This window comes from Oxyura jamaicensis, chromosome 9 (genome assembly GCF_011077185.1).
Source record: "Oxyura jamaicensis isolate SHBP4307 breed ruddy duck chromosome 9, BPBGC_Ojam_1.0, whole genome shotgun sequence".
In the NCBI taxonomy this organism is placed as follows: domain Eukaryota; kingdom Metazoa; phylum Chordata; class Aves; order Anseriformes; family Anatidae; genus Oxyura; species Oxyura jamaicensis.
Window position 1 is genome coordinate 9912696 of NC_048901.1, and position 27572 is coordinate 9940267.

General features: G+C 43.3%; 3 protein-coding genes across 9 annotated transcripts in view; all 3 read left to right on the forward strand.

Annotated features, from left to right (window-relative positions):
• Nucleotides 1-6078, forward strand: part of ARMC8 (armadillo repeat containing 8) — a 62313-nt gene extending 56235 nt beyond the window's left edge. For all 4 annotated transcript variants that reach the window (XM_035334765.1, XM_035334763.1, XM_035334764.1 and 1 more), the window contains 4 exons: nt 898-993; nt 1461-1533; nt 2616-2709; nt 3490-6078. In XM_035334765.1, the coding sequence (XP_035190656.1) occupies nt 898-993; nt 1461-1533; nt 2616-2709; nt 3490-3523 (297 nt within the window). In that variant the 3' untranslated portion in view covers nt 3524-6078. The remainder of the gene's footprint in view (nt 1-897; nt 994-1460; nt 1534-2615; nt 2710-3489) is intronic.
• Nucleotides 6079-7459: 1381 nt separating this feature from the next.
• Nucleotides 7460-14171, forward strand: NME9 (NME/NM23 family member 9). 3 transcript variants are annotated; one of them, XM_035334769.1, is made up of 6 exons: nt 7460-7673; nt 7802-7927; nt 10786-10843; nt 11714-11817; nt 12865-12936; nt 13229-14171. In XM_035334769.1, exons 2-6 carry the CDS (start codon nt 7895-7897, stop codon nt 13358-13360), a joined length of 399 nt encoding a protein of 132 aa, XP_035190660.1. In that variant the 5' UTR covers nt 7460-7673; nt 7802-7894; the 3' UTR covers nt 13361-14171. The 3 variants fall into 3 exon arrangements, with proteins under 3 accessions (XP_035190660.1, XP_035190663.1, XP_035190662.1); XM_035334771.1 differs by having other exon boundaries at nt 7461-7596; XM_035334772.1 differs by lacking the exon at nt 12865-12936.
• An 870-nt stretch (nt 14172-15041) lies between these two features.
• The window catches only part of VPS8 (VPS8 subunit of CORVET complex), a 76400-nt gene continuing 63869 nt past the window's right edge, over nt 15042-27572 (forward strand). The window contains exons 1-7 of one of the 2 annotated variants that reach the window (XM_035334511.1): nt 15042-15265; nt 15696-15764; nt 17511-17641; nt 18961-19054; nt 20019-20051; nt 21449-21503; nt 24055-24060. In XM_035334511.1, the coding sequence (XP_035190402.1) occupies nt 15128-15265; nt 15696-15764; nt 17511-17641; nt 18961-19054; nt 20019-20051; nt 21449-21503; nt 24055-24060 (526 nt within the window). In that variant the 5' untranslated portion in view covers nt 15042-15127. The remainder of the gene's footprint in view (nt 15266-15695; nt 15765-17510; nt 17642-18960; nt 19055-20018; nt 20052-21448; nt 21504-24054; nt 24061-27572) is intronic. The other variant, XM_035334512.1, reaches the window with a different exon arrangement.

The window sequence follows — 27572 nt, forward strand, 5'->3', positions numbered from 1 at the left end:
ATAATGGGGGCAGCGAGAAGCTATGGGAGATTCCAGAGGATTGCTTTGTCTTAGGATGGGTATTGGTAGCAAACAGCATGGCAAATAGCTGTAAAAATATAGCTAAATCCAGACGGTCTAAATCTCTGCTCAGTAAAGAACGGGCTGAAGGTAGAGGTCTTTGTCCTGATCATTCTCCAGTGCTCTCCCGTAGTCATCTCTGCATGTCCAGAAAACATGGCTGAGTTCTTCCACAGCTCTTTGGGGAAGATTTTGCAGAGCATCTCCCTGTGCCTCCTGAGAACCAGGAAAGCTGCCTCTGCAAGTCTTAATGTGATATGTGTGTGGTGCCAATGTGGGCTTAGTTGCTTCAAGGTTATTTTGTAGGATTGCTTCTATGATTTGCAAGAAATAACCAGATGCATTAGTAGTTTACATGTGTTAATCTGCAGGTAAGATGTGTGGCTAGACTTGGAGGGGGTGGGATCAGTAAGTACTCTGCTGGATCAGCAGATAGACCGCTGTTTTTCCCTTTCCTGACGTGAAGAATTGGATGGACGTGTTTTTTTCCTAGTTCTGATACATAACAGACTGTTTTACTTTCCAATGTATCTTATCTTTTCTATACACTGCATATTTCCCTGACAGACTTAAAATTTTACTAATTTAAATGAATTAATGAATGCGGCTTTTTATTTTAAAATGGCAATGACTTGTTTTTTGCCAGGGCTGTTCAGCCACAGCTGTTAATTCTTTGGCATTGGCCCCAAATGTAAGCAAGCTGGAAACTTCAGATTAAAGATATTAAAACTAATTAAATGAATTGTTTGTTGCAAGTTCAAAGCTGTCAGGAAAACTGTATAAATCATGAAATGTGATCTGCAGCCAAGTAACTTACCAGTTCTCTTTTTCTTTCAGACATTATGTATACTTGCCAATATAGCAGATGGAACAACAGCAAAAGAACTGATTATGACCAATGACGACATCCTGCAGAAAATCAAATACTACATGGTATGGGGGAATCTCTCTTAAAGGTTTTATGTTGGTCTTTTGCCAGAATGAAAGATGGCACTTTACCGTGTATTCATGTAAATTCTTGTTCAGTATCATGCACTTAACTTTCATGTATCCAGTTGTGTTTTAGAAACCATGGCATACAGCTCTATATGGCAGAGTGATACTGAAAGTCCGATTAAAAGGAAAATCCAGTAGTTATTTCTCATAAGAATGTTTCAGTAACTTAAGCAATACCTTTAACAATTCTGCATTGAAAATGTTTAATGATCTTGAAAAAGGGGCATCTTGTAAACCTCTTAATAAGTATTTGGAAGGAATTGACTGAAAGCTACTGAAGTGCTGAAGGACTTTATAGATAAGAATTTGTTCCATCTTCACTACCTAATTTATTACAGGATGAATGTCAAAATGTAAATGAGAGAAATTCTAAATTTGAGTACTATTTTTTTTTCTATATTTAGAGTCATTCAAATGCTAAACTTCAGCTTGCTGCCATGTTCTGTATATCTAATCTCATATGGAATGAAGAAGAAGGTAAGAAAGCCTCATTATTAATACACAGACAAATTACTGCCCTGATCAAAAGGCTAATGTAACATACTACTCAGTACTTGCAGTGCACAGCACAAAGGGAAGTGTCATTATAGGTATAATATAGAAGAAATGAGTGAGGTCAGGAGGATGTTGAGGAAAGTCTAAGGAGGCAGTGGAAAGTTAGTGGAGGGAGCAGGTTCACTGGAGAGGACAAATGGAAACTGATTAGAAAAGGGACTTGTTGGAAAGGAATTTCCCCCAGCATGCTTGACTTAATGGGTTGGGCAGTGGGAGTCTGAAACCAGTAGAAAGACTTGTGGGTGAAAATGGAAGGAATGGAGAAGGTATTCAGTAAGAAGAGTCATGGCCTGGAACAATGGAAAGTAACTGGGAGGTAGCTGAAGGATGCTTCTGCACAAAAAAATGTGATTTTGTTGTGAGGAGTGGAGAGGGCAAATGGAGGCCTTTCTGTGGAACTGGAAGGAATGGCAAGGGAAGGGTGGATGGGAGTTTGTGTGCTCAGAGGAATGGTGGAGCTAGGAGGAGGGCTTTGTTTGATGGATGATTTACAGATCTTCAAATTGAGCATGCTGCTCTTCAACAAAGAGATTGGTTTCTCTAAGGTATCTTTTTTCCTACTCCTATTCCACATCTCTCAGGTGACAGAACTTTATTCAGCATGTGACACTTAGTTATGCTCCTGCTGGTTTTCTGCTCGCAGGCATTCCACAGTGCTACAACTCAGACTCAGAAACATAACTCCAGTTGAGTGTTCTTTGCATCCAAATCTGAGAGATGAGATTAAAGGAGCTTGACTTCAATTGCTTGCTTTAGGACCAAATATGTTGAGGTTTTTGCCTTCAAAAATTTCTTTTCTTTTCACTCATGCACGCTAAAATACAGAAAAGAAAAAAGAGCTCCCGTTGGAAGCAGCCACAGCTGAGGGAGTTTTTCACTCCTGTGTTTTAGCTGAACTGTGTTCCATAGCCCCTCTTTAGGCTGTTTTTTGCTGCCACTCCTTTCTTCTGTTCTGCATACATTATTTTTGGTGGTATTCCCAACAATGTGATTTATTGTTGCAGGTTCACAAGAGAGGCAAGATAAACTACGAGACATGGGAATAGTAGATATTCTACATAAATTGAGTCAGTCATCAGATCCAAATCTGTGTGACAAGTAAGTATAAAAAAAATCCAGAAACAAGATTAGATGGATATCTTTGCTTTTAATTACGTTATCTTCTTCTGGGTTGGATCTTGGAAAGGCCAGTCAAAGGCATGATGGCATGGTTGGGAGGTGTTGGGTAAAAGGAACAACAAAACACTTCAGGGTGTAGTAAACACTGAATTAGCTGAAATATTGATGAAACTGCAACCATAGATTTTTGGGAGATATTCTTAACAAAATTTTGTGCAATGTTAGGTCACGTCTATTGCAGTCCTATGCTGACTGCTGCTTTTCTACCTCTCACCTCCGTTGTATGTTGAACAGTCTGACTAACTTGCCTCTAGTATGTTCTGAGTTACTGATTGTAGCATTGGATTTCTCAGCTAAAGGACCTGCTTTTCATGGTGCATCTGCATTACGGAAAAATAATTGCTTTTTACCAGCTGAAGGGAGAAGTTTATGTTTAAAAAGGTCTGTTGATAACAAGGTTCAATATGCTTCTCAATTCCCACCATACTGGCCGGTTGCTAAGATTATGCTGAACATCTAATATACTTGATGAGATCATCTTATTCTTAGGTGCAGGGTGAATTTTTGGTTACAGCCCATGCCGAACATTTCTGCACCAGAAACTAGATTCTTCCAAACTGAAGGAACCAGCTGCTTGGCTTCCTTTCACCTCACTAGTTCATCCTCTCTCTTCTACTGGCATAACACATAGTTTTGGACAAAAGGTTGTTGATGATAAAGCTGAATCCCAACACTTAACAGGTTGTTCTTCTCTTGCAGGGCGAAGACAGCACTCCAGCAGTATCTTGCATGATCAAAGACTAATTGAATCTATGGACACCCCTCATGTCTACTTAAGGAATAGCAGGAGATATTCCTGACTCCTTATATTTGCACAAGTCACCTTGGGCTGCATTTTTCTCAGGTGCAGGGAGCTGCTTTGCAGAAACAGTTTAAATGATCAGGTCTCCAGTGCACTTGAGAATTTTTTTTGAGGTAGTTTCTTTACTCAGAGGACTCTTGGGGGGTTGTTTTGTTCTTTTTTGTTTGTTTGTTTGTTTTTTGTTTTGTTTTTTCCTGAGCTACCTGGACTTTCGAATAGAACAATCAGTCGTCATTTTCCTTTTGGGCCTACAATTTTCTGCTTTTGCTGCAGCCTGTGTGTGTGGGGGTGTGTTTGAGTGTGTGTGTGCACTTGGATGAATGTGTGTGCGTGTGATACCTCAGTTTTGTTTTTCCTTTTTTGTGTGAAAATCTTTTTCTACAGGTTTTCAAGGGTTGACCATTGTTTGCTGTACGAATACTTCAGTGAATTATATACAGTTTGAATGAAATGTTATTTAAAAAAAAACTGTTGTATCCCATAAAGTTTATTTTGAATTTTGAACAGATGAATGTTTTTAAGTAAAATATATGCATTTCTGAACTTCAGCTTAACTTAAATTATACTTCCTTTCTAAAGAGGAAAATAGAGGGAGACAGTAGACCCCAAATTACAAGCAGCACATTCTGTATTGACAAGTTCCAAGAGTTAACATTTTGCTGTCATACAAGGTCACTTGGTACTGATGACATACTCAAATCAATGGAATGGGTCAGCTGGATTGTTTTAGGTTCTGTACATTTTTTAGAAGGCTCAGACTTTAGAGTTAGCATGACTGACTTTTCTGGAAAGGAACAGGTGGCTGCAATATCAGCATGCATAAGCTATTGCTTTAGAAGCCAAGAATTTGCTCGGATAATTGTGGAAGGGTTAGCTTATTTCACTGGTGATAAGTATTTGCTGAACACTGATATCAATAGAGTGAACAGCATCTTGCAAAAGCTATGCTTTCAAGAGACCAGAAGAAGCTGGCAATCAGTGATTAAGGGATTGCTTTTGTTTTGCATCCTTTACCTCCAGACATAGTTAAGTGACTTACAAATTATTTCCATTAACAGGTGCATTAAGGTGGGGAAAGGAATGGAAAAAATACTTTTTTTTTTCTTTTTACTCAGTCAAGTTGCTATAAATTTTGTGTATATATGCAGATATACACACTTGCATGGATTTGGATACCTAGATTATAAGCGAGGGGATTTTACTACATTCAGAAGCTAGATTGTCCATAAGTTGCTGAAATTGTGCCTGTATGTGTGGAGAAAAATTGTGAGTACAAATGAAGAAGACATTGTAAGGTTAGGCTGGAATGCAAGACCCACCCAGTGGCGGCAGGAGTCAGATATGCATAGAAACAAGTGAGAGCAACAAGGTGCTCTCCTTCACGCAGTTCTTGCTTTCTTCCCGTGTCTACTTCTGATTTCAGTTTAGACTATAGTTTTAATAGTCATAATCTCCAAACACTATATTTATGTAGCACTAACAGGCACACTAAAGATTGCAGCCTATGTCTTAAACCAAATCTTTCTTGTGTTACATTGAGCTTCAGGAAGGCTGCAGCAAGAAGAGAGGTCTGTAACTTGGCTAACCAATTTTGATAAGTATCTTAGTCTTTAATCCTAATCAGATGGTCAAACTGTGATAGCCTTACTTTTTTTCCAAGGTAACTACTTGTGTCAAAAAACGTGACCACAGTTTGGCCTGGAATTTGAATGTGCTGTGTATCAGATAACTTACCACATGATTGCAGAGGAGATGCATACATTTCATGTAATTTCTTCCACTCCTGAAAGACAAATAAAAGTAAGCACCTGACACTTTTTCCCCAGGCATTGCAGTAAGCGACTGGCAGTTTATGTCCTTCTGCAGATTTTTTGTGATGGACTTTGGGGGCTGAACAAAAAGAAAGGTGAAAATATGTGAGAACTTGATAAATATCAGTACCTCAGAAATGAAGTCTTATTTATAAGAATCAAATACATTTTTTTTGCTTGAACTAAAAAAGTTCTGAGGCAGGTATTACAAATGCAAAACTTCAGTGTGCATCTGGCTTCTGAATTCACACTCCTGCTATGTACGTTTAAGAACTCAAGTTCTTACATACCTCTTTTTCCCCTCCTCCTCCATTCACGTTTCTAAAATCAAATCTAAGTTGGATGCTATAAAAATTCGGTGCCTAAAAGTGTTCAGAAAAAAGGTGAGTAAAATATCTATGTACATCTTTGAGGTTGTTTCCTAAAATTCTACCAGAAAAGCTTATATATATATATATATAAAAAAAAAAAGTAAAAATAATAAAAATGCTCAGACAATCTCGTTGCTGCATGAGAACAGTTAACATTTTCCACAGGTGTGAAGTTGATAGGACAAACTGTCGGATGAGAACATTTTTACATTCAGTTAAGCTTTGTGAATAATTTTTGATGTTGCTATAGGTATGTACAAAAAGAAGAAAATGAATACTGTAAATAAAAAGAACTTTACCAGAACATCTAGGTTTTTCTGAACTTCATGGAAAAATCAGCTTTCTGTGCCATCTTCTCCACTGCCTACTAGTTGCTAGCCTGAGATTTACAATGGGAGCAAACTTGTTGGCCAGATGTTTACCAGCTTTGTTTGGGCGGCGGCATCTTGTGAGTTACAGAATTGCTTGCATCACCAAAACAAGTAGATCTTGTCTGAACAGGATACACATCCTCAGATTTCTGGTGTCCTTGTGCCATCTCTCTTCTAGAAAACCAATCGTAATCAATTTTGATAAGTATGTTCAATCTTGATATCTGTTCAGAGGGTCCAGTGATGATGGTCAATCTGTGTGTCCAAAAGCACAGTTTTGCAAGGAGTTTGGCGTTCTAGTTATCCGACAACTGGTACACTTGGTTGTACCTCACCACCCCCAGCTTATTTGGAGCAGTCTCTCCCACTCAAAGTCAAGTGAGACTTAAAATTTGCCTGTTGTTCCTGTCACAGATTCACATCATGGTACTGAGAGAAGCTATGTGATGTGCTCAAAAGCATCGTGTCCGTATGTTTTTAAGGCAAGCATCTCATATTTTTAAAAATCTATTTACAGATTTTAGCTGTGTAGTAGCTGCTACGCCTCCAGCATGAAACTGCTGAAGCATAAGGCAGAAGAATAAGGCAGAAGAATAATGGAGGTGAATGAGATTAAATTCTTGAAGACTACAAAACTGGTATACTAAGAGGACTGTCTAGTAATCCTAAAATGCAAGGACACGATAGGTGTAAACATGTAAAAATTCAGTTGTGGTCAAAATGATCAGGACTTTACTGGAGGCTTATTTCTACAAAAAACTGCTGAGGGTGTCCTGGGGTGCAGCTTGCTCGTCTGAGCTGGTGCTGGAGGCACTGAGCAGCGTTCTTGGGCTTGGCAGTGGCAATGAGGGAGAGCAGTTGACGTGCCAGAAGCCAGACTCTCAGCCAGGAGGGACCTTGCCCAGCTGCAGGCCACCACGCGCCATAGGACAAGGAGCCCCGCTGAGGCCTGCACCTGGAGCACAGGGAACCCAGGGACGGAAGTCAGCGGGGTGAACAGCAGCCCTGCCGACATGGGCATCGCCCTGTGGGCCTGACTGCGACCCAGCAGTGTGCTCTTGTTGCAAATGAGGAGGGGGAAAAGCTTTTAAATTTGAGCTGCATTTAGAGTGGGGCCAGCAGCTTACCCCTGTCTCCGCTTGGTGCTGGGGAGGTCAGGGCTGGCTCCCACGCCCCACGCTTGGAAGGGCCGGGGGAGAGCAGAGCGGGGGGACGTGTTGTGGGTCTGCAGCCATGGGCAGGCAGCAGAGCTGGGTGGGTTTGCCAGGCAAAGGGGAGGCAGAGGGGCTCCGAGTGCAGCTGCTCAGAGGGGAATGGGGGAGGTGACGGAGCCAAACCCTTCTGGCTGCGGCACAGATGAGAAGGGGGAGCAGGGCGGGCTGTGCTGCCGCTCCGCCCCGCGTTGCCAGGGCTGCGGTAGCAGCATTGGGGTGCTGCCAGCTGCCACACAGGTACTGCTAGGCCCTGGCGTCATCCCTTCTGTGATCCCCAGGGGACAGGGTGGGGGGCCCCTGCTGCGGTTTTGGAGGTATTCAGGCCCTGCAGCAGCACTTCATCTCCAGCCCCGCACCCTGTGACTGGGCAGGGATGATGCAAAAGGCAGGATGTCCCGGAGAGAGGAGCAAAGACAAGTGAAAAGCTTTCTCTGTGGTGCAGGTTGGCCAGCAGCTGGATTCGCATAATTAGAAGACTTCCGCTGGGCTTTGCACTGGGGAGTGCTGCTCAAAGGACCCTTGTTGCTGTAGAAGAATGGCTGCAAAGAAAAAGGAGGTAGTCCTTCAGGTCAGTAGGAGCCAGCTGTGATAGAAATGCCTTTTAAAACATCTTTTAAACTCACAACAGTGGGAAGAATGATGTTCAGTCCTAGGGTAACTTGCATTCTTCTGGCAAAGCCGTATTGCGAGGACCTCGTGGTGGAAAAGTATTCCTGAAGGCAGGCGGGAAGCATGGGAAGCGATGGCAAGTCAACTATGTCCCCCAGAGTCAGGGGTGCAGAGAGTTCACTGCAGGTTGCATTGAAGAGCTGTTAACGTGCTGGCACTGTCCTGTGGTGTGGCTGCTTTCAAAGAACACGCGTGTATGTTTCACAGACCTTCCAGAAGTAGGGACTGGGGGGGGGAAGGGGACATTCTGCTGGTTGTTTGGTGAGTCTCTCACTGAATGTTTCTGACCAGTTCAGATATTTAGAAAGGTTGCTGCGAAGCTGGAAAAAAGTTAGGAAGTGCAAGAAGAATTCAAAGGTTGAAAAAACTATTTCACAATGATGCACAGAAGATTTTTTCCCTATTTACACTGTGCAAGAGACCTCATGATGCTTTGTTAGGAGGGGAGAGGGGATTTCTGAGAGCAGATTAGCATGCAAAATCATAGAAAAGGCCCCAAAGTAGGTCATTAACATCTTGAAATTTGGAATGAAGTTCTTTACGCGAGAGAGATACTGAAGGAAAAAGTACATAACCTTGTTTGTTCACTGTAAGAATTGGAAAACATGGGGTGAAAGTTTGAGCATTTGTGTAAGAAGAGAAGGATGATCACTTCGTTAAGCTAGAAATTATTTATGCTGCTGCTTGTACCACTGTGTTCCTATGTGATGGAGAATATAATTTAAACAAGATTTTTCAGTTTTGGCAGCTGAATATGCACCCAGCTTAGGAGAGCCTGGTCTAGGCTTGTGAAAGTGTGCTTGTTCACGTCTGCAAGTGGATATGAACCTCGTGTGGGACACCATGTGGTGTCCCAGGAAAGTTCTGGTTGTATTAGTGAAAAGCAAGTCCTAGCTGCCTCTGGGCATTCAAATTAGCAAAGCACTTTGAACAGCGTTGGCATTGCTTTCCAAGTCCATCAGTCAAACTCATTATTGCAAATTATAATCATCATAAATGAGGTGAAATTATTAACATTCTTAAAACACTATGAGGGTGGTCTTAGCACTGATGATACCTGGAATAATTACATTTCTTAATTCTGCAGATGTTCTCTGAAAAAAAAAAAAATTAAGCTTGGGGTCATGTGCTGAACAGGAAAACAGAGATGTTTGAACAACTCCCCATTCTCTGAGTGCAGCAGAGTGCTGGAGAAACCGTACAATGTGACCTCCAGTAACGTCTCTGAAAATCTGTAAAAGGCCACTTAATTTGCATGGGAATTTCCACTCTTCAAATTCTTTACTTTGCAATTTTAAAAGTCCTTTAATGTGTGTTGGTGTTAATTATTGAATAGTAGCTAGCCTTATTGCAACATACTGTCTTCCAGCGTAGACAAAACATATTTAGCATTAATGATACCAACTGAGAAAGTTATTAAGAATCTTCATTGTTCACTATCAGCACAGCAGCAACAAACTGTATTACCAATGCGATAACAAGAGCGATTCTTTAAAGTCACTTCTTTGAAGAGTCAAAATTTTCAGAACAATTTGTTTAAAAAATATCAAACACTACTAACCCTGGGCTTTCACCCTTTTTTTTTTCCCTTTAAGTCCAGCTCAGCATTTTTAGCATATCCTATTGGCATGGTTAGTATATTGTGTTATTGCTGACACTTGAGTAGCTTGTGCTGAGCCTTATTTATTTATTTATTTATTGCTTTGCAACAAAACCCTGCGAAAATTATTCTTTGTTGCCCTCGCATGACCTACACGTACAGAAATAGGCTGGTCAGCAAAGGAGGTTGCTGGAATTATTGGAGACCAGCGTGGTGTTCTAACAGCACGAGCAGCCCATGGCGCAGCATCCCACAGCCTGTCACGGAGGTCACTTTGTTCCTGCTTCAAGCAAAGCTGCCTGGAGTGAGGGAGGAAAGAAACTTATAATGGAGGGAGAGAGGGGTCGCAGCTGAGAAGGATAAATGTGTCCTTGGGGCTGGTGACCGAGTCAGCCTGAAGGCTGCTTTCACAGCTGCAGCCTTAGGTGATCCCTCAGCTGCAGCCTCTTGTCTTGCACATCAAAGGACCCAGAAAGCACAAAGAGGTGTCCTGTAGCTAAGATTGAGACTGGGGTACAATAAATCCGGATACCCACCACCACCTGGTAGGTTCAGCTAGGAGACTGGTCATTGGGCCATGATGCTGATGCCCTGCCAAGATGCAGGGTCTGTTTCCTCAGTCAGACCTCAGAACAACTCTTGGTCTCTGCAAAGTGATGCGGGGGTCTGCAAGCAACCAGACTGTTCAAACGGTTGCTGCAACTAAAAGGGGGAGGGCTTGCATTTGCCTGGATGCTCCTCTCCTTTCCATATGCCTTTCCTTCCTTCTGAGACAACTTAGATCTCTAATCCATTAAACTGTTCCTTGGGGCTAGCTGGCTTGCTGGTGGGTCTCTGAGAGCTGGCATCCGGTAGGAGCAAGAGCATGTGGGAAGGAAGGGAAGAGTAAGAGTTTGGGGGCAAGAGTATCTGAATTCAGCTGACTGCATGGTTTTTCTGAGAGGTCTCCCACCCATGTTCTAGCACCGCTTGGCACTGCCCAGCTGACCAGAGGAGAGAGGATTGCAGTCAGAAGTTTTTTTTCTGAAGTGTTCAGATAGCAATACCTCTGTACGTGTGATGTCTGTCTTACACGCAAGAATGCAATGATCTGTCAGTATGTTTACAGCTTCATGGTGACTTAGTGTTGCTCTTACTGTTTTTAAATTTTCACACAGATTAACATCAATAGCCAGGAACTCTGGGAAGAAATGCTGTGTCTCAAAGGCCTAATTGGTAAGGGCTTGGTCAACATATGAGGTTTCTTTTGTTCAGTGTTAAAATGACTCCAATCCTGTCAGGAATCAGTTTCTACTGGTATGCATGTTTCAGTCAAACCCTCTGTTTCTCTTGTCCTAAGTGGAAGAAACAAATAAGCCTGTAGATGCAAGACTAACTGGAGATCAGTCTTCCAGTCTTCTGTGGGACAGTTATCATGAAACAATGGCAGCACTGGTGCACGAGCTTCTGGAGTCTCCAGTCCAGCCACCTGCTTGGAGCAGGACTGTCCTGGCTCCTGAGGGTAGGGAGGTTAGAGGGATGATTAGGTAAGCCTTGCGTGCTCTTCCTCTGTGCAGCAGTTCTCCCTAGAAAATCTGATACCTCCAGGGTATCAGCCATATAAATATTTCTTCTCAACTCCTCTATACCTTTGTTATTAGCTTGTTAATTTATGTGATTTCACACTGATCTAGCAATGGAAACCTTGAAAGAGTATGATAGTTTCTACTTCAGAGTTGAATCCATAGTCTCCTCTTAGGTGCTTTTCAAGAGTCATGCCACACTGCAAACGCACCTATGGGAACAACAGCCACAAGCTGCAGCTTGAGAGGTTCAGACGGACCTTAAGCATATCTCCTTCCCTAAGAGGGTGGTGCCACAGAGGTCACCATGGGGCACCTCAATTCTCAGAGGCTTTCAAGTTTCTTATTATTGTACTAAAATTCTCAGAGGTTTTCAAGTTTCTTATTATTGTGCTAACAACCTTTTTGTAGTCCCCTTCCAGAAGATTACACTGCAAAGTGGACAAGTGCACAACCCAGCCTATTGGTGTATGTCTAAAAAGGCTCATTTTGACCTTTTTCTTATACATTTTCACGCTTGTAGTTGTTGATGCATTTCAAGCCTGGTGTGGTCCCTGCAAAACAGTAGTGGATCTTTTCCGAAAAATAAGGAATGAAGTCAGCAGTGACCTCCTGCATTTTGCTGTGGTAAGATCCAGTTTGGCACTGCTTAAAATGCTCTGAACTTAGCAGGTAACTAGAGGCTGAAGTCATTTATCTTTCCAATATCCAGCCAAAAAGGTAACAGTGCAGGAGTTCCAGCTTGTGCAAGTCTGCTGGATGCAGGCAGTTGGTTATATCAATAAGAGCTTATATCATTAAGAATTTTCAGGTCTGAACATTTATGTATTTCTCAGATTTCTTCTGCAAAGGAGAAGACAACTTGAAGGCAACTGATTTTTTTTTTCCTGTCTTTCATATTTTACCACGGTCCAGCTCTTGCTTTAGCCCTGCCAATAAACTTGCTGTTCTTCTTTGGTAAGATGACAAGTTTGTTGGCAGATGCGTGGATGCGTGTTTACTGACATGGTGAACTTCTCACAGTACTTGTTTCTGCAGCGTACAGCCAACTGCTTAAGCAAGTAACACTAGACAGAATCGGTAGCGTATGTATTCCTCTGATGTACAGGGGACAGTCTGAAAGAGCTGGATTTGTTCAGTTTGGAGAAGAAAAGATCTAATAGCTGTCTTCACCTGTCTAATGGAGCATTATTAGAGAAGGCAGAGACAAATGCTTCTGAACGGTAAATAGTAAAAGAACAAGAGGCAACAACATCACCTTGCAGCAGGGAAAATTCCAATAGGTACAAGGTGAAAAGAAAAGTATTCACAATAGGAGTGGTCAGGACACTGGGACAAGTTCCTGCAGAGGCTGTGGAGCACTGTTTCTTGGAGATGCTCAAAACTCCATGTCATGCAGCCTTCAGCAACCTCCAGCTGCTGTTCAAACTGCTGCTGGCAAAATCTCCCAGAAACATCTGCTTCTTTTGTCTCTGATGCTGAGCTGAGAGAGAATTGTCCTCACTCTGACCAGTGTCATTTTAGCCCATAAGACTGGGGCCCAGAGGTGCTTTGCTGTATGTAAGGGATGAGACTTGGTAGTTGAGGATGTTCAGGTCCAGTCTGTTGCATGTGTACTCCTCTGAAGCAGAAACATTTTTTAGAAACACCTGTTTTATTTTACATTCCTTTTAGGCTGAAGTTGATTCCATTGATGCTCTGGAAAAACACAGAGGAAAATGCGAGCCTCTCTTTCTGTTTTATGCAGTGAGTGTCAATATTCTTACAGTAGTTGCTTAGCAATAAACATAACTTGTCAATGGGAACAACTGTCCTCTTTGAGAGCTGTCCTACTGCAGGACCTCACTCTGTCACATGCTGCTTCAGTTTGCCCTAAGACTGATCAGGAACAACAACAAAGGTTGTTCCAAAGTTTCCATTTCTTTTTGAGCAGAGCAGCTCAGCCTGGTACACAAAGTGATACGTGATGTTCTCCTCTGGTGATTTCCAGAGCTCAGAGAACTAACTTACTGACAGACTTGCTTTTCACACCTTTCAGGGAGGAGAACTGGTAGCTGTTGTAAGAGGAGCGAATGCACCGTTGCTGCAGAAGACCATTCTGGAACAGCTGGCAATGGAACGGAAGGTTTTAGAACATGGAGGAGAGCGTGTGGTGGTAACCAAGCACTGAATCCTCAAGTAACCGTGCATGTCAGAGGAAAGGTTCATTCTGTAGTGCCAGCATAGCTCTAAGTAGGGATACTTCCTTGTAAAAATAGTCCTTTTATCTGAATTGAGTCTGAAGATTGGCTAACGTGTCACTTGAGCCTCCACAAAACTGTAGAGCCTACCTTGATGGAAGAAGCTGGGAAGGATGATTGTGTTGTTTAAAACCTGTCTTCTTGTTAAGAGGGAAGGTAATACATGTCATCCAGCATTTTCCAAGAGAAACTGTACTGTGTTTTGTCTTGACTCATTCACCCACCCCAAGCATTAATTTTATTCCTTAAAGCTACCTTCTTGGCTTCTAGTTCCCGAATCTCTAACAGGTCTGCTTGTGATGGCATTTCTCAGGCTGTGGTGGATGACAGTTCATTGCAGTCGTAGTCATTTCTGTTCCTTGCTGTGCAGGACCTGCAGCCTGTACTTGGATATCACCGTGCAATCAATCTGCCTTTCAGCGGCTCTGTAATACAATGCTTGTGTGGTCTGTAGTGTCTGCTGTAAAGCTCTGGGTTGTTTCGTGGCAACTATTCTCCTCCCTCCAGCAGCAAGCTCTGCTGTCAGAGCCCAGCAAACTCCAGCGGCCTGCTGCTGCGAGTGTAGTAGGGAACGGTGTTTCTGAAAAAGTGCTTCCTTTCATTTTATCTCAACTTGCTGTGCAGTGGTATCGCTGAATCCCCTTAGTTCTCATATAGCAAAATGACTCTTATTCCCTAGACACCTTCTCCATGTCACTGATGATTTCCTTAGATGGTTATTAAATCTTTCCTCAGCCTTGAGACCTCTGTCGTCATAAGTGTCACAACCCCGGTTTGGTTCCAGGTTCCTAGTACTGCACTGCTGGTACGTGGTGTGTGCTTGGAGCTCCTAATCCTGGACGGTCCTGGGAGCTGAAACCAGAGCCAGCCGCAGGCCAACCCCTCCCCAGCCCAGCTGGTCTGCTGTGCCCCTGGCATGAGGGCAGCCTTCTCGTGTGTGTGCTCCTGAATCAGGTATTTCCAAAGAACAAAAGTGACTTTCCTGCCTGTAACCTGCTAGTCTTAGGGCATCTTCAACGTACAGAAGTTGCTGTGTCCGTAACTGCCAGCTCCTTCTGGGGGGCAACGCTCTGGTGATGCTGACTAGCCTGTTGCTGCGAAGAATTTTTCCCTGGCTTTTGCCAGACAGCTGATGGAGAAGTGGCGGGGTGGCACTGGGCAGGTAGCTCCTCTGCTCGCACTGCTGAGGATCTGCAGGACCAGCAGGAAGAGTGGCTCCTGCTCCGCGGGAGGGGGAACTGGGGCCCTGCCTGGCAGACGCGCCTGGAGGCTAACAGGCCGCTCAGGCTGCTCCCTGCTCATCCGCGTGCTCTTGCTGCTAGGAAGGAAATGGGGCTGCTTTTCAGGGAGAACAGGGGGAAGGCCAACTAGGTAAGGCAGGTACAGCTGCAGGATGCTGTTTTTGCCCTTGGTACGTGCCTTTGCTGAAGCTGGAACCCAGACCACCCCAGCAGCTGCTGCGGGGACACCAGGGGACCTTTCTCCGCGTGTGCCCCAGCAGGCACGCGTCTTGAAAAAAAAATAAAAAATAAAAATAATAAAAAAGAGTTCCTGCCAGCGCCGCGGCCCCTTTAACGCCGCAGGGGGAGCCGCAGCAGCTGCGCCGGCGCGGGGCGGGGCGGGCGCGTCCGGGGCTCCAGGTTCGAGTCCCGGCGGTGCCGGCCTGCTCCCGGCCCGCCACCGCCCCGCCGCCGCCCATGGACACGGCGCCGGAGCCGGGCGCCTGCCCTGCGGGAGCCGAGGCCGAGCCGGGCGGGCTGCTGGGCCTAGGGCCTCCCGCTCCGCGGCTGAGCGCGGCGGAGCTTGACCGCGAGCTGGACTCCCGCAGCGAGCTGGTGCGGCCCCAACCCTGCGGCACCGCGGCTCGCCCTCACCACACGGCCCGGCCCCGGCCCCTTCCCCGTCCCGGCCCCACTGCCCCCTGCCCTCCCTGCCCCGTGCCCTCCAGTGGGGCGGCAGCGCGGTCCTGTCGCCCTGCAGCCGCGGGGCCCGGCTGCTCGCCCCTCGCGGGGCGGGTGGGCAGCCGGCGGTGCCTCGCTGCGGAAGTCCTCGCGTTCCTTTTTTTGTGTTAAGTACCCGAAGGTCCACCTTCTAACGTCAAATTTCAGGCAATTAGTTTCAAATAAGAAAATCTGTGTGTACGTGCTGTGTTTGCGCAGAGATAGCTTAGAAGGGTACCTGCTTAGCTGCTTTTTCTTTAGTTAGAAATGAGCTCGGAAGGTGAGGTGGGCAACCTAAACTCAGTCTGTGGTTTCTGCTGTCCAGATCGATGACAAAGAATTTGACATTCCTCAAGTTGATACCCCTCCAACGCTGGAAAGCATCTTGAATGAGGTGAGTGGCCTACCAGCAGGCTGCGCTGCCAGGGTGGGCTGACCTGAGGCACCCTGTGCTCCTTTGGCTGTCCTCGTATTTTCTTCTGGGAAATAAAGTTGCATAACCCCATAATTTCCTGATATTAATGGCTGACAAAGCATATGTTCGAGTAATTGCTGTACTGTGAGTAACACAGAACTGCATTTCTCAGTCAGAATACTCCCAGCTGAACCATAAGGGGTTTCCATCAAAATTAACCGTGTTCAGCTGTGGAGTTGGACAGAGTCACCTGGAGGTTGTGCTGTCCTTTAAGGGGGCATCAAACAACTTTATTTTTAGCTTTAAAACAAACACAACCCAACTCTGAGCAATTTTTTAAGACGTAGGGGGAGATGAGAACTAGATACTTCACAGCTCCATTTACGTTGTCTATTTCATGTATTCAGCCCCCTGGTAGAAGTAACAAACTCTCCATGCCTGATGTTTCAGGGGAGGACTGACTTTGCCTCCCACCCAGTTCTGTGTGGGTTTTCCAGTAGCTGTGTGAGTTCATGGTTTTTAGAAAGGTAAAAGAAGGGTGTGGGAGTAAAGGCAAACTCCAAGGAAATAGGCTTTTTAGCAAGTTGAGGAAATTGGTGGTTGGACTTCCGATGAAATCAGTATAAAGGCAAGGAGTTTGGGACAGGTTACTTCTTTTAACTTTTTGCCTTTTAACATAGCTTTTTAAAAGGCAAATTAAAAGGCAAAAAATGTCCTAAGCAGTTGGATATAGTCTTGGAACTAGAGGAATATTCATCAGTGACTTGCTGCCCATGCAGAAGGGGATATCGAGTGGTGGTGTCCAGGGGTGTGACCTGTTTCTGCTGATGCCTTGGCTGGTGAAGGCAGGGGGAATGTACGGGATTTGGGTGGTACCAAAGTGGGAGCTGCAGTCACATCCACGTCAGGGGAGTGGAGCTGTGACCGAAGACAGCATCGGTCAGTGCAGACAGAGTTTTATCTTGTGCTGTTTATCTCAGTGCATACAGGATGGGAATGACTGCCAAAGGCTCTGCTGAAAAGGATTTTAGTGTGGAGCACAACCTGACTGAGCACCTGCTCTGATCTCTTTCTGTTTGGCAGTAGGTGGAATATTGTTTGTGCTCTCAGGCTCTGTGCTTCAAGGGCAATGTGAACTGTAAGGAATTTAGAAGACACTGGGGAGAATGGCCCTTTAAAAGTAACATAAAAACAATTCCAGGCAAAGGCTGAGGAGAGAGAGAGCACCAGCAGAAAACTCCAGTCAGAGCACAGTCAGCCCTCCTGTTGGCCGCATTCCTGCTGAAGCCCTTGGGCTCGTAGCAGCCAGCGGTGCTGGTAGACCCTTAGCCACTGTTTAGTCAACTGCCAGAGGAGCAGATGATAACAGTTCTAGGCCGTCTCTTGGCAACTGGAGACATTTGAGAACAGCTTATTTAAAAGTCTGTTAAAAGTTTGAAAGAGTAAATCATATATGGGGAAGAAAGATTTGTTAAAATCTTTATATCCAGCCCACATCTCTGAGTATTGAGAGTTCTGAAAATTGGTTCTTCAGCGATATCAGTTCAGTGAAATGATAGTTCTGTTTTTCTAAGGCAGACTGTCTTATTCTCAGCTTCTGTTTTTTTTTGTTTGTTTGTTTGTTTGTTTGTTTTCCTGCTTTATTGATGCTATTTTTCTGTTGTTTCAGTTAGGTTGTTGTACGTTTTGAACGTTTACTAAGCTGTGGTGATTCTCTTCCTTCAGACTGATGATGAAGAAGAGTCTTTCATTCTGGAGGATCCCTTTCTCTTGAACATTGATAACACGGATACACATTCCTATGACACATCTTCTGTAGCAAGTTCTGACAGTGGGGACCGGACACACCTGAAAAGGTACCACGGCACTGAGTGCCTGGAAGGTTAAATGAATTTTAAAGCAGCACTGCTTATATCCATTAGAGTTAGTCTGTTTGAGCAGTAAGTGTATTTCATGGGAATTAAGTATTAAAATTTATTTAAATGTTAATTATGACATTAAAACACTGAACCACATTGGCTTTAAAGAAAATCTTTCAAAGATTTGGTGGAAGTCTGATGAATTCCAGAGCCTGCAAGCAGCTGGTGGTATTTTTAAAAGGTGAGTGAAGTGCTGTTGCTCCTGTAAGTGGAATGTTAATCTTGACATCTAAAAGCAGCCTGGAATGTGGTAGTTAGCTGTAATACTGCTGACTTGTCTCATTAATTAATCAAATGTGAGGGCTTCATCCACATCTTGAGCCACTCCTATAGCTTTCTTACGTGCCATAAGAAGTTGGCGTTTGGTTTCCCTTGTGTTATGATTGTTACATGAGTGATTGCATAGGATACAGGGCTATGTGACAGTTTGTTGTGGGATATGCTGGTGAACTTAGTCTTTTTTTTTTTTTTTTTTTTTTTTTCCAAATAAAAATGGGTCCTTAGCCATAATATAGGCTATTAACAACATGTTTTGTCAGCCTACTTGTGAGCCATGTGTTTGTGTGCCTCTGGAGAGATAAGAACCAAATGTTTCTGTGTTACTTCTGGAGTTTTGGAAGTTTGACTTTCTGGTGGAACGTGGCAAAAAAAAATATCTAATTTTCATGGGTCATTTCTCTGTATCGTGTGCTGTTACAGTATGGCACAGCTTTTTAGAAGCTACTGTCCCCTGTACACTTATTACTTTTTAAAGACATTTTCTCCATAAACACCACCATTTACCTTTCACATAAAATCAGCTGTGTTTAAATCAAATGTTATTCTTTAAGCGTACATTTAGTTTTCCCAGGGGTCTGTATTCTGCTAGTGAGCCTTTTTCAACTTTATATTTTCCTCAGATATTCACCTTTAGAGGCTGGAGCTTCCCGACTCACTAAAAGCTGAATTAAAGAGCTAAAGTGTTGCTTTTGGGCTTTATTAGTAAATGCTAAGGTTTGCAGATAAATGCATGAAATCAAATATTTGTTTGAAGAGCTTTCTCTTTCCCCAGGAGATGAGTTTAATACAAATACTTTGCAGGTACAGTGGTACATTGTAAGCTTTGCTAATAATTCCATGTCAATTTGATTCTGGTCATGTGGGCTTCAGGAATAAGAATGCAGGGGTTATGGGTGCGTGCAGAATTTACCTATTGGTTCAGCTGTGGGTTACAAAAAGTTCTAAAGCTGTATTTGGTTTATTTATTGTTTTCTTAGGAAGAAAAAACTCCCAGATTCTCTTTCTCTCCATGGATCAGTTATACGACTCTCACTTCTGAAAGGAATTTCTGCCCAGATTGTATCTGCAGCAGTAAGTGTCTTTTTCTCCTGGTTGCGTTCATTAATTAAAATGCCAGCCTGCTCTGTTGTAGAGAGATGTGTGTATTCTCTTCCCTCTCCCCATTAGTTCTGGATAATATTGACATGTTTGCTACATAACGTACTGCTAGTAATCTGTAGCTAGGAGTGAATCAAGTATTAGCTGAGATCTTGCAGCAGCAACGTGGTAGGTCCTCTTTAACACTAGTTTGTGTTGCTAGATGTCAGTAAAGCTGATGGGAAAAAATAATATAAAATGATAGCAGTACTATTGTTCTGCTTGCTTTGAGATGCTAGAAACAGGTTTGCTTAATGCCTCCAGCAGGCACAGAACGCTCTGATGAACACAGAACACCCAGGCTCACACATTCCTGGGTCTGTGACTGCACTTCAGGGCTGCCTGGAGTTTTTGCTGCCAGGGGAAAACTGACTGAGGCCAGAGTTAAGGAACTGATTTATAAAGCATGTTATTTCTGCAGCACGCATGGTAGGCTTGTTAAAATAAAATTCAGGTGACTCACCCGTGAGTGCTTTTAGGATGGTTGTGTGACTGGAGTCTGAATGTTAGTGTGCCGTAGCTAGTTGTTTCGTTGAAGTGAGCAACCCAAATGGGAAGCTAATAACGTGTGCTTGAGAGCAAAGTGGTTTGGCATTGGATATCAACGCTGTGTACGTAGAGAATACTGAAAATTGCTATTCAGGTGAGAATGTTTTGAGAACATGATAGCAGCGTTCCTATGGAATTACAGGATGTTCTACTTGCTCTCCATTTCTGTGCACTTTCTTATTCTCTCTGGGTATTTCTGGCCAGTGGTTCTCTCTGCAGTTTCTGCCCTGATGGAACTGTTAAAATGTGACTTGTGTTGGTTTTAATGTGTTCTCTAGCTCTACTTATTAGAGAGGTGCATTGAGCTGGGAGTTCTACGTCTTAATTATAACTTGTCCTGTTCTTCTAGGACAAAGTGGATGCTGGCTTGCCCACTGCAATAGTAAGTACTCAAATTGCAAGCACTGTATAGTTGTTTTCTAAGTTTGGTAAATTTGAAGCAGTAATTTAATACAGCTGATAAATGCATGCCCAGTCTTACCCTTGCCAAGAATTGTCAAATCAGGGTGGCAGAAGCAACATGAAAGATCTAGCTCCCAGGAGCAGAGTTCAACCTTTCCTAAGTGCTCAGCCGCCCCTCTGCTGACCAAGCGCTGTACTCTCCCCTTCTGCATTTCATTACCAGGACTTGCAGATTGATCACCTAACATTTCTCCATGATGTAAGTGTTCATCTATGGAACACTTTGAATTTTCCTACTCATTTCTTCTTTGCCAGTCATTGCTTCGACTCCTAACAATGTTTTAAAGACATTTAAAATGAAGTGCTCATAAAGTGATGAGTTCAAAATCTGTTGCTCTGATGTAACTGAAATATGATCTTAATGTATAAAATTTCACTAAAAGCCTTTTGAAGGACACTCCTGCTTAGCAATTTGCACTAAATTTCTTGAAGTCAAGCATGCTAATTAAAATATTTCGAAAGTAAAGCTGCCCGTAATCAGAGAAATGCTTTAAGTAGGTGAAATGCTTAAATATTCCTGTCATTGTGAAGTAGGTTTTAATATTTTATGAAGGAAACAAAGATGTACTTCGTCATTTTGACCGTAGTAGCAGCAATCCATAAGAATTGATACTTTTTGATTAAAAAGAAAAAGTGTACACTAGATCTAAGGGTTGCACAGCAACATTGAAAGCCTGTGTGTGACTGAGGTACTTTCAGGATGAAAAACTGTACTTAAATACTCTAGACATTTAAGTACTTTACTTTTTTCATCTGACTTACAGCATTACATCATTTCTAGATCTGCTATGAAGTTTTACTTAAGTGCAGTTTGCCAGCACGATAGAACTCTTGTAGCTGTATTTAGCTCTCCTGGAAGGGACTTGGAGTCTCTTAGCTTACTGCACAATGTCTCTTCAGGGGACTGGTGCTGCCCAGGGTTGTAGAAAAGTTCAGATATGGATGTAGCAGCTCAGTGAAGAAAACCCTCTGAATATTTACACTCCGCTACCACACCAAAAGAATGAGGCTGACTTTACAGAGAAGGAACTCACTGTGGGAACACTCTGAGCATTTGAATTTCAAAGAGCAGATGAAAAGGCAGCCCCCTGAACCTGACAAAATCTGGGTTATGATCATCCAGGTGTAATACTTTTCTAGCTTTCATGTAGGAAATTTCTGCCACTTGCATGTTAGAAGATGGTTGTACCTAATAACCGTCTAACCGTCTTAAATCTTCTCTCTCTGGTAGACGTTGCATGAGTGTAGCGAGACTTTAAGTGGTGGATTTCTGGCTGACATTTCTCAATTTTCAATCTTTCTGCATGACTTTTTCAGGCAGCATCAAATCTGATAGCAGTGGGGACTTCTCATGGGTTAGCACTGATTTTTGGTAAGTAACAAATAAAGCTTTTTTCTTCACTTTAATGATCTTAAAAACAAACAAAACAAACAATCCCCAAACTAGCTAAAGATAGAATTTCAGGGTGGATTTCTTTTAATATATTTTATGTGCTAACTATAACATTCTTTCAGTAAAGAAATAAAGTACTAGTATTATATAATTTGTCCTTATTTGCATAGTTCTTGCTTCTGATTTGCTGGGGATTGGCATGTGGATATCAAGGAAGTTAGCTCCTTGGCCATTGTATAAGGAACCTTTTCTGCATTTTTATATATAACTTACTCTGTTTTGATGTCGAAGAAACCAGAGTCAGTATGCATCAGTCTTGTATCTTCTCCCCTCTGACATAATAGCTGCCAGGATTAGGAAAACTAAGTGTATTCCTTGAGAAGAGGAGCTTCTGCCCATAGCTACCAGCAGACTTGCATCATAGGCTTCACCTTCCCTGACCTGCTCTTGCACCTGTCACCTCTTCATCCCTTCTTTCTGTTGTTCTTTCTCTTACCATCAACCTGCCTCAAAGTCAATAAAATTAAAAATGTCTGAGCTTGTGCCTCTGACTAGCCAGTTCAACAGCTGGGTAAGAGCTGTTCTTGAAGTGCTCCCGTACACATCCTGTTTGTGTGCATTATGTCTGTGCAGCACCAGATTCTTAACGATTTTAGAAGTGTAATTATGTTTTCTTTCAAAGTTGGCTGACATTATGCAAGAGACCAAAAGTTGTTGGGGGACAGGGTATGACAGACAGATGGGAAGGACTGTGACAGTGTAAGACCCGCATGTTGGGAATCTATATTTTAAACCATTTGCTTAATTCAAAATATAAATAATTACAGCATGTACTTAATCTGAGTGTCACTCACCTCTTTACTACAGTTAGCATATAGTCCTAGTGAGATTTTAGGAGTAGATCGTCATGTTTTTTCTAAAATTTGCCCAGTATGTGGAGCTACTACAAAAGATTTTTTTTACTGTGATTTTTCCATTGCTGTCTTTCTACGCGGACACTTACTGCAGTTAGGAAGCTTTTGAACAAGAAGTTGTTCTCTGCAAATGTCATAATAAAGAGAGATATTTAGCATCTTACATTCCAGAAAGTGCTCCGGAAGTCTACATAAGCATGCAAAAAGGATGGGCCATTCTTTACTTTCTTGTGACTATTTCTGCATCAAGTCCCACCCTAGAGGATTGATCACTGAATGTCAGAGAAGCTTAAAACGCAGTGGTATTTCAGTTCGTATGTTTCATAACGTTTTGTTTCATTCAGCAGGTGTGTATAGCAAAGTTTTCTTTGTTACACTCTTGGTTTTGGACTGACACATTTACTGTTACTTTCACCATGATCTTTGCATCTCTATATAGTTTGTAGCTTCCAAAGGCCATGTTGTGGCCTGTGGAATACTTGGCAGAATGCTAGCTTTTTTTTTCCCTGATTGAAAAGTCCTTGACTATTACTAAAGCTATTGCTTTAAAAATTTCTCTACATACCTGAAACAAGGGCTTAAAGTTTTCTGATGTATTGAAACCTATAAAGTTACTGTTTATACAGTCACATACTGGGCTGTGTAAGGGCATTCAGCAGGTGGAAGAAAATGATTATTTCCTTCTGCTTTGTAATTGTGATACCACATCTGAAGTCCTGTGTCCAGTCCGGGGCTCTTCAGTACAAGAGAGGCATGGAGGTACTGGAGCGAGCCCAGCGGAGAGTCACCGAGATGATTAGGGGGATGAAGCTCGTGATGTATAAGGAGAGACCGAGAGAAGTGGGTTTCTTCTTCATGAAGAAAAAGAAGCTAAGGGGGTATTATGTTGCTGTCTTCTACTACCTAATGACAAAGCATAGAAAAGAGAGAACTGGGCCTTTCTCAAAGGTCCATGGTGTTAGGATAAGAAGCAGTGGACTCAGCTTGCAGTATATGAAGCTCTCATTATTATTATTAATATTATTTTTTATCATGTGAATGGTTAAGCACTGGAATAGGGGTTGAGAGAGGTTGCAGAATCAGCTTCCTTGGGATATGCAAAACTCAGCAGGGCGCTGAGCAAGCTGATCTCATCAACCCTGCTTGGAGCAGCAGAGTTGGGCCAGGGACTGTCATACCTGTCCCTGGCCCATAATAATTTAGGCCATAACTTCCTTGCAGCCTAAATTATTCTGTAAGTCTGTACTACGATGTAAAGGTGATGAGGGATGGTATGTCATCCAACTTTGTTTCAGACAGAGTCAGGAATGATTCCTGCACACTTCTGTTCTCTCTCTGTCTTTAATTCACTGAACTCAATTTATAAACTCAGTTTTCCTCAGTGACTGCACACTTTTTTAAAAGGCTAAGTTTTAAAGCATTAGCTATATCGCAGCATCCTCCCGGGTAACTGAACAAATCAAAAGGCCAAAAGTTACCAAAAGAAAGCACCATCAGCAAAATCTGAAGGTTCTCTGAGGATTATCACATATGCTGTTCTGTACTTCGCTCCTTTCTTTCATATTGATTTTTGGCTTTTTCTTTCCTCTTTTGGCCCTTTCTGTGTGGACTGAAAGGAAAAGGTACAGTAATACTGCGCTGTGCACGTACCCTGCATGACCGACTCCCATCCTGCCCGGTTTGCATGTTGATGTGCTAGGTTACTCTGTGCCAGAATTTAAGATGCCAGATAAGCAGCAAGGAAGAAGGCAGGGCAGTAACCAGTCAGTGGCTGGCCAGCCTGGGAACTGGTTCTTGAATGCATGTGTACCAAACGCTTCCAAATTCTCAGGGCAAGAACAGAGGAACAAGTCAATGTGCCATTTTTAATACTTCAGGGCAGGACAGGTCTGTAGCTGCTTGCAAAGGCAGTTTCAGGGCAGGACAAAGCAGGGCTCTTCCATGAGATCACCAGCCCTGTGTGGGAGCACTGCAGATCAGAGACCTGATGCAGGGAGACGTGAGCCAGAAACTGGAACACATGCACACAGACAGCAACTTCTGAGGCACCTGCTCATGCACCGGGTGTGCAGCCGAGGAGGGAGCAGTGGTAGTGACAGGTGCTGTGCCTTAACCCCTGCTCAGAGTAATCGTTGTTATTAGCTCAAGCTGGGCAGGAGGGTTCAGTACACCCTAGTGTAGGGGACAGCTGTCGTGTCACTGCGGGAAAAGGTGTCCAAAGCCTGTTCCTTTAGCTCATGTCTATTGTCCTCTTGATCCCCAGGCCAAGGGAATACCTCCTGGCAGAGTGTTTTCTGGTACTGTGCTTGATAAAGGTGGGAAGAAAGCATCTCATCTTAAAATTTGTAGTATTTGAGTAATTCTGCAGGAAATAAAGTAAGTCTTTCAAAGTCAGGGAAATCACAGATTAAGGATTAAGATCTGGTTGAAAACCTGAGCACTCCTGAAGTGCTTACTTCTCAGGTGATATGTTTATTCCTATGTTCCAGAAGGTAACTTAGTTCATATTCACAAGCCTGTTCTTAATTTTCTACTTGTAGAGCTGTTTTAAAGTGCCATAGAGTTTCAACCTCAGACTTTGAGAGCAACACCAGTAGTTACTGCCAGAAATTTTTCAGATGAGGAACGGCTTTATTTAAATTTCAAAATTAAAAATATTTTCTGGTCATTCGATAGCCATCTTTGTTTCAAGCATGAGGAAAAATGCTTTTTGATCCTATGTCTGCCCTAATTCAAAACTGATAGTCTGGAAGATCATTGGATCAGCTTTTATAACCTTCTGCTATCTTTGATATTTCATGAGTTCATTAATAGGAATTCGATTCAGACACCTTGCTTTGTCTTGGAAGCGATTTCATCTATTTCATTCGTGGTTTTTAAAAATACCATATCTAACATGTCCTTCTTGTCTGTCATCATTGGACTGGCTGGAAACAAAGACAGGTACTGGCATGTGTTTCTCTGGGGTTAGCTTTCCAAGGGATGATTTCTCAATTCTGGGCAAGCGTTGGCAATTGCTCCTTAGGAAGGACTAACTTGGGTCTTACAAAGGATTTAATCTGGGGGTGAGGGTCTTGTTTATTTTGAACTGATGTTGTGGTGGAGGGAAGAAGAAAATGGGTTTGGAAGTAGTACACATGTAAAGGTGCAAAGCTGGATTTGAAGTAGTGATTCTGAAGCTGCTGCCCTTTTCAGAGAGAAAGCTGTGAAAGATCTTCCTTTTCCATTTTTACAGGAAACAGTTTATTGATTGACATACCAAGCACGCAACGTGCTGACTTACTGGTAGGGTAAGCTGTCATTAAGCTGAAGTGAAAGACAAAAGAATGCAATTCACCCTTAATAGCGAAAGCTGCAGTATTCACGTTTTTTAAAGCATATCTTTATGGTTAGCAGATGGTTTCTTTGTAAATGAGCTGTATTTTCAGACCTCTGGAAAAGGAATTTCTTTGGGACTTGAAGGCACCACCTGGGGAATACCTCTCTGGGGAGCTTGTTTGCAGCTGTAGCTACTTATCTGTGCTCTCTGAGCCTCCACCAAAACTCTCCACAAACTTCTGACTGCTGTGATCTATGCTGCGTGCTCCCTTGTCACAGTGATGTCAAGGTGTTTTCTAGTAGTGTGGCAGGGTTATTTTCCCTTCCGTCTCCTCCCAGGAAGGAGAGCTGTGTGCGGGGCAGTGGCCTTGTTTGGGAGGTGTTCCCCCGCCTCGCGCTGTGCAGCAGTGGTGGTGGCTGAAACGTTGCTCGCGCCCTGCCTCTGCCCCCAGCGCAGAAGGAGCAGGGGCTCACCGTGGCCCCAGGGCACCGGGTGACCTACAGAAAGCTTGCCCTTGTGCTCGAGTGCAGATGGGATGAATTGCACGGTGCTTTACTCATTTCTTGCTTTAGTGATACTGCCATAGCTGTGGCTCCATTCTCCTCGTGTACTGAGCGAGGGCAGCAGTTCACAGTACAGTCGCTCAAATTGCGTGCATCCTTTGCTTCTTTAAACGTGAGCATCAGGGCTTGTAAAACTTCGACCTCTAAACAGTGCCTGGTGTGACGGACAGAGCTTGCAGAGCTGCTTCTGCGTGCTTTGAACCTTTGTGTTTCCTGTGGCTGTCGGAGGACTTTAAATTGAACAACATCATGCTAATTTAGAAAGTTAATGAAAAGCAGTGTTTTATGCTGCTTCTGATTATTGAACTGTGAAGAATAATCCTCATCTACCTGTAGCTTAACTGTATATCTCTTACAGCAGAGCAGTTTGTTTATGACACATTTTGAAGCACAAACGAGCAAATGCCTGTTCTCATTTGGAAATGCAACTCTTCTCTGCTGTTTGGCCTACGCCAGACTGGAAAGAAAGAAAGGGGAGATGCTCCCTTCTTCCTGCAGCATCAGCTGTTGCTCTGCTGGGCCTCCCAGAGCAAAAGAACAGTGCGTGAGCTGCCTGGGCTGCTGTCACCTGGTGAACAGATAATGGTTTTCATAGATATGGCCGGCTGTAAGCTCCTTTTTCTTTTCCTCCCACAAATTTCAAGAGTGGGAGCACCCACTTGATTTCTGAGCACCTTTAGCGTACGGTATCCTCTTGACTACAGCTTTCACCATGTTTTAGATCAAAACTGATGTTTTTCCCCAGCGTATCTGAGCTTTCCTTGTATGTTTGCAAGACAAGATGGCCTTCTCTCTCTCCAACAGGACCCGTGTCATTTGGTGTGCAGAACAAGTGGTGGTTTTAACATCTTCTCTGTCCCTACCCCTCTGCTACTGCTATCCAGATATTGCAAGAACAGGATTGTTTTTTTTTATTTTCTTTCAGGCCACTACTTAATAGAGCAGTCTATTAAGATAGATGTAAGAAAACAAGCAATAGTGCGGAAAAAGTATTTCAATATGGCCCTAGCCTGTTTCTCCCCACACTGACAGTGCTTTGGAATAATCCATTGGTTCAGGTGCTCTTCTCACTAGTGTTTTTCGTCCCTCCCACTTCAGTCTCTTCATGCTGGCAAAATTTGAAAGGTGACTCCCACTGTGTGCTCAGCCATCAATCTGTCTGCGTTACAGAGTACTGTTGGGGAGGAAATGAGAAAGACTTCCATGCTCTGTTTCACATCTAGCACGTTGCTAACAGTGCTGCAACTTGAAT

Coding starts and splice junctions, on each gene's coding strand:
- NME9 (XM_035334769.1), top strand. CDS start 7,895: ATGGCTGCAAAGAAAAAGGAGGTAGTCCTTCAG. Junction 11,818..12,864: donor ACCTCCTGCATTTTGCTGTG/GTAAGATCCAGT, acceptor CATTCCTTTTAG/GCTGAAGTTGATTCCATTGA. Junction 12,937..13,228: donor CTCTCTTTCTGTTTTATGCA/GTGAGTGTCAAT, acceptor CACACCTTTCAG/GGAGGAGAACTGGTAGCTGT.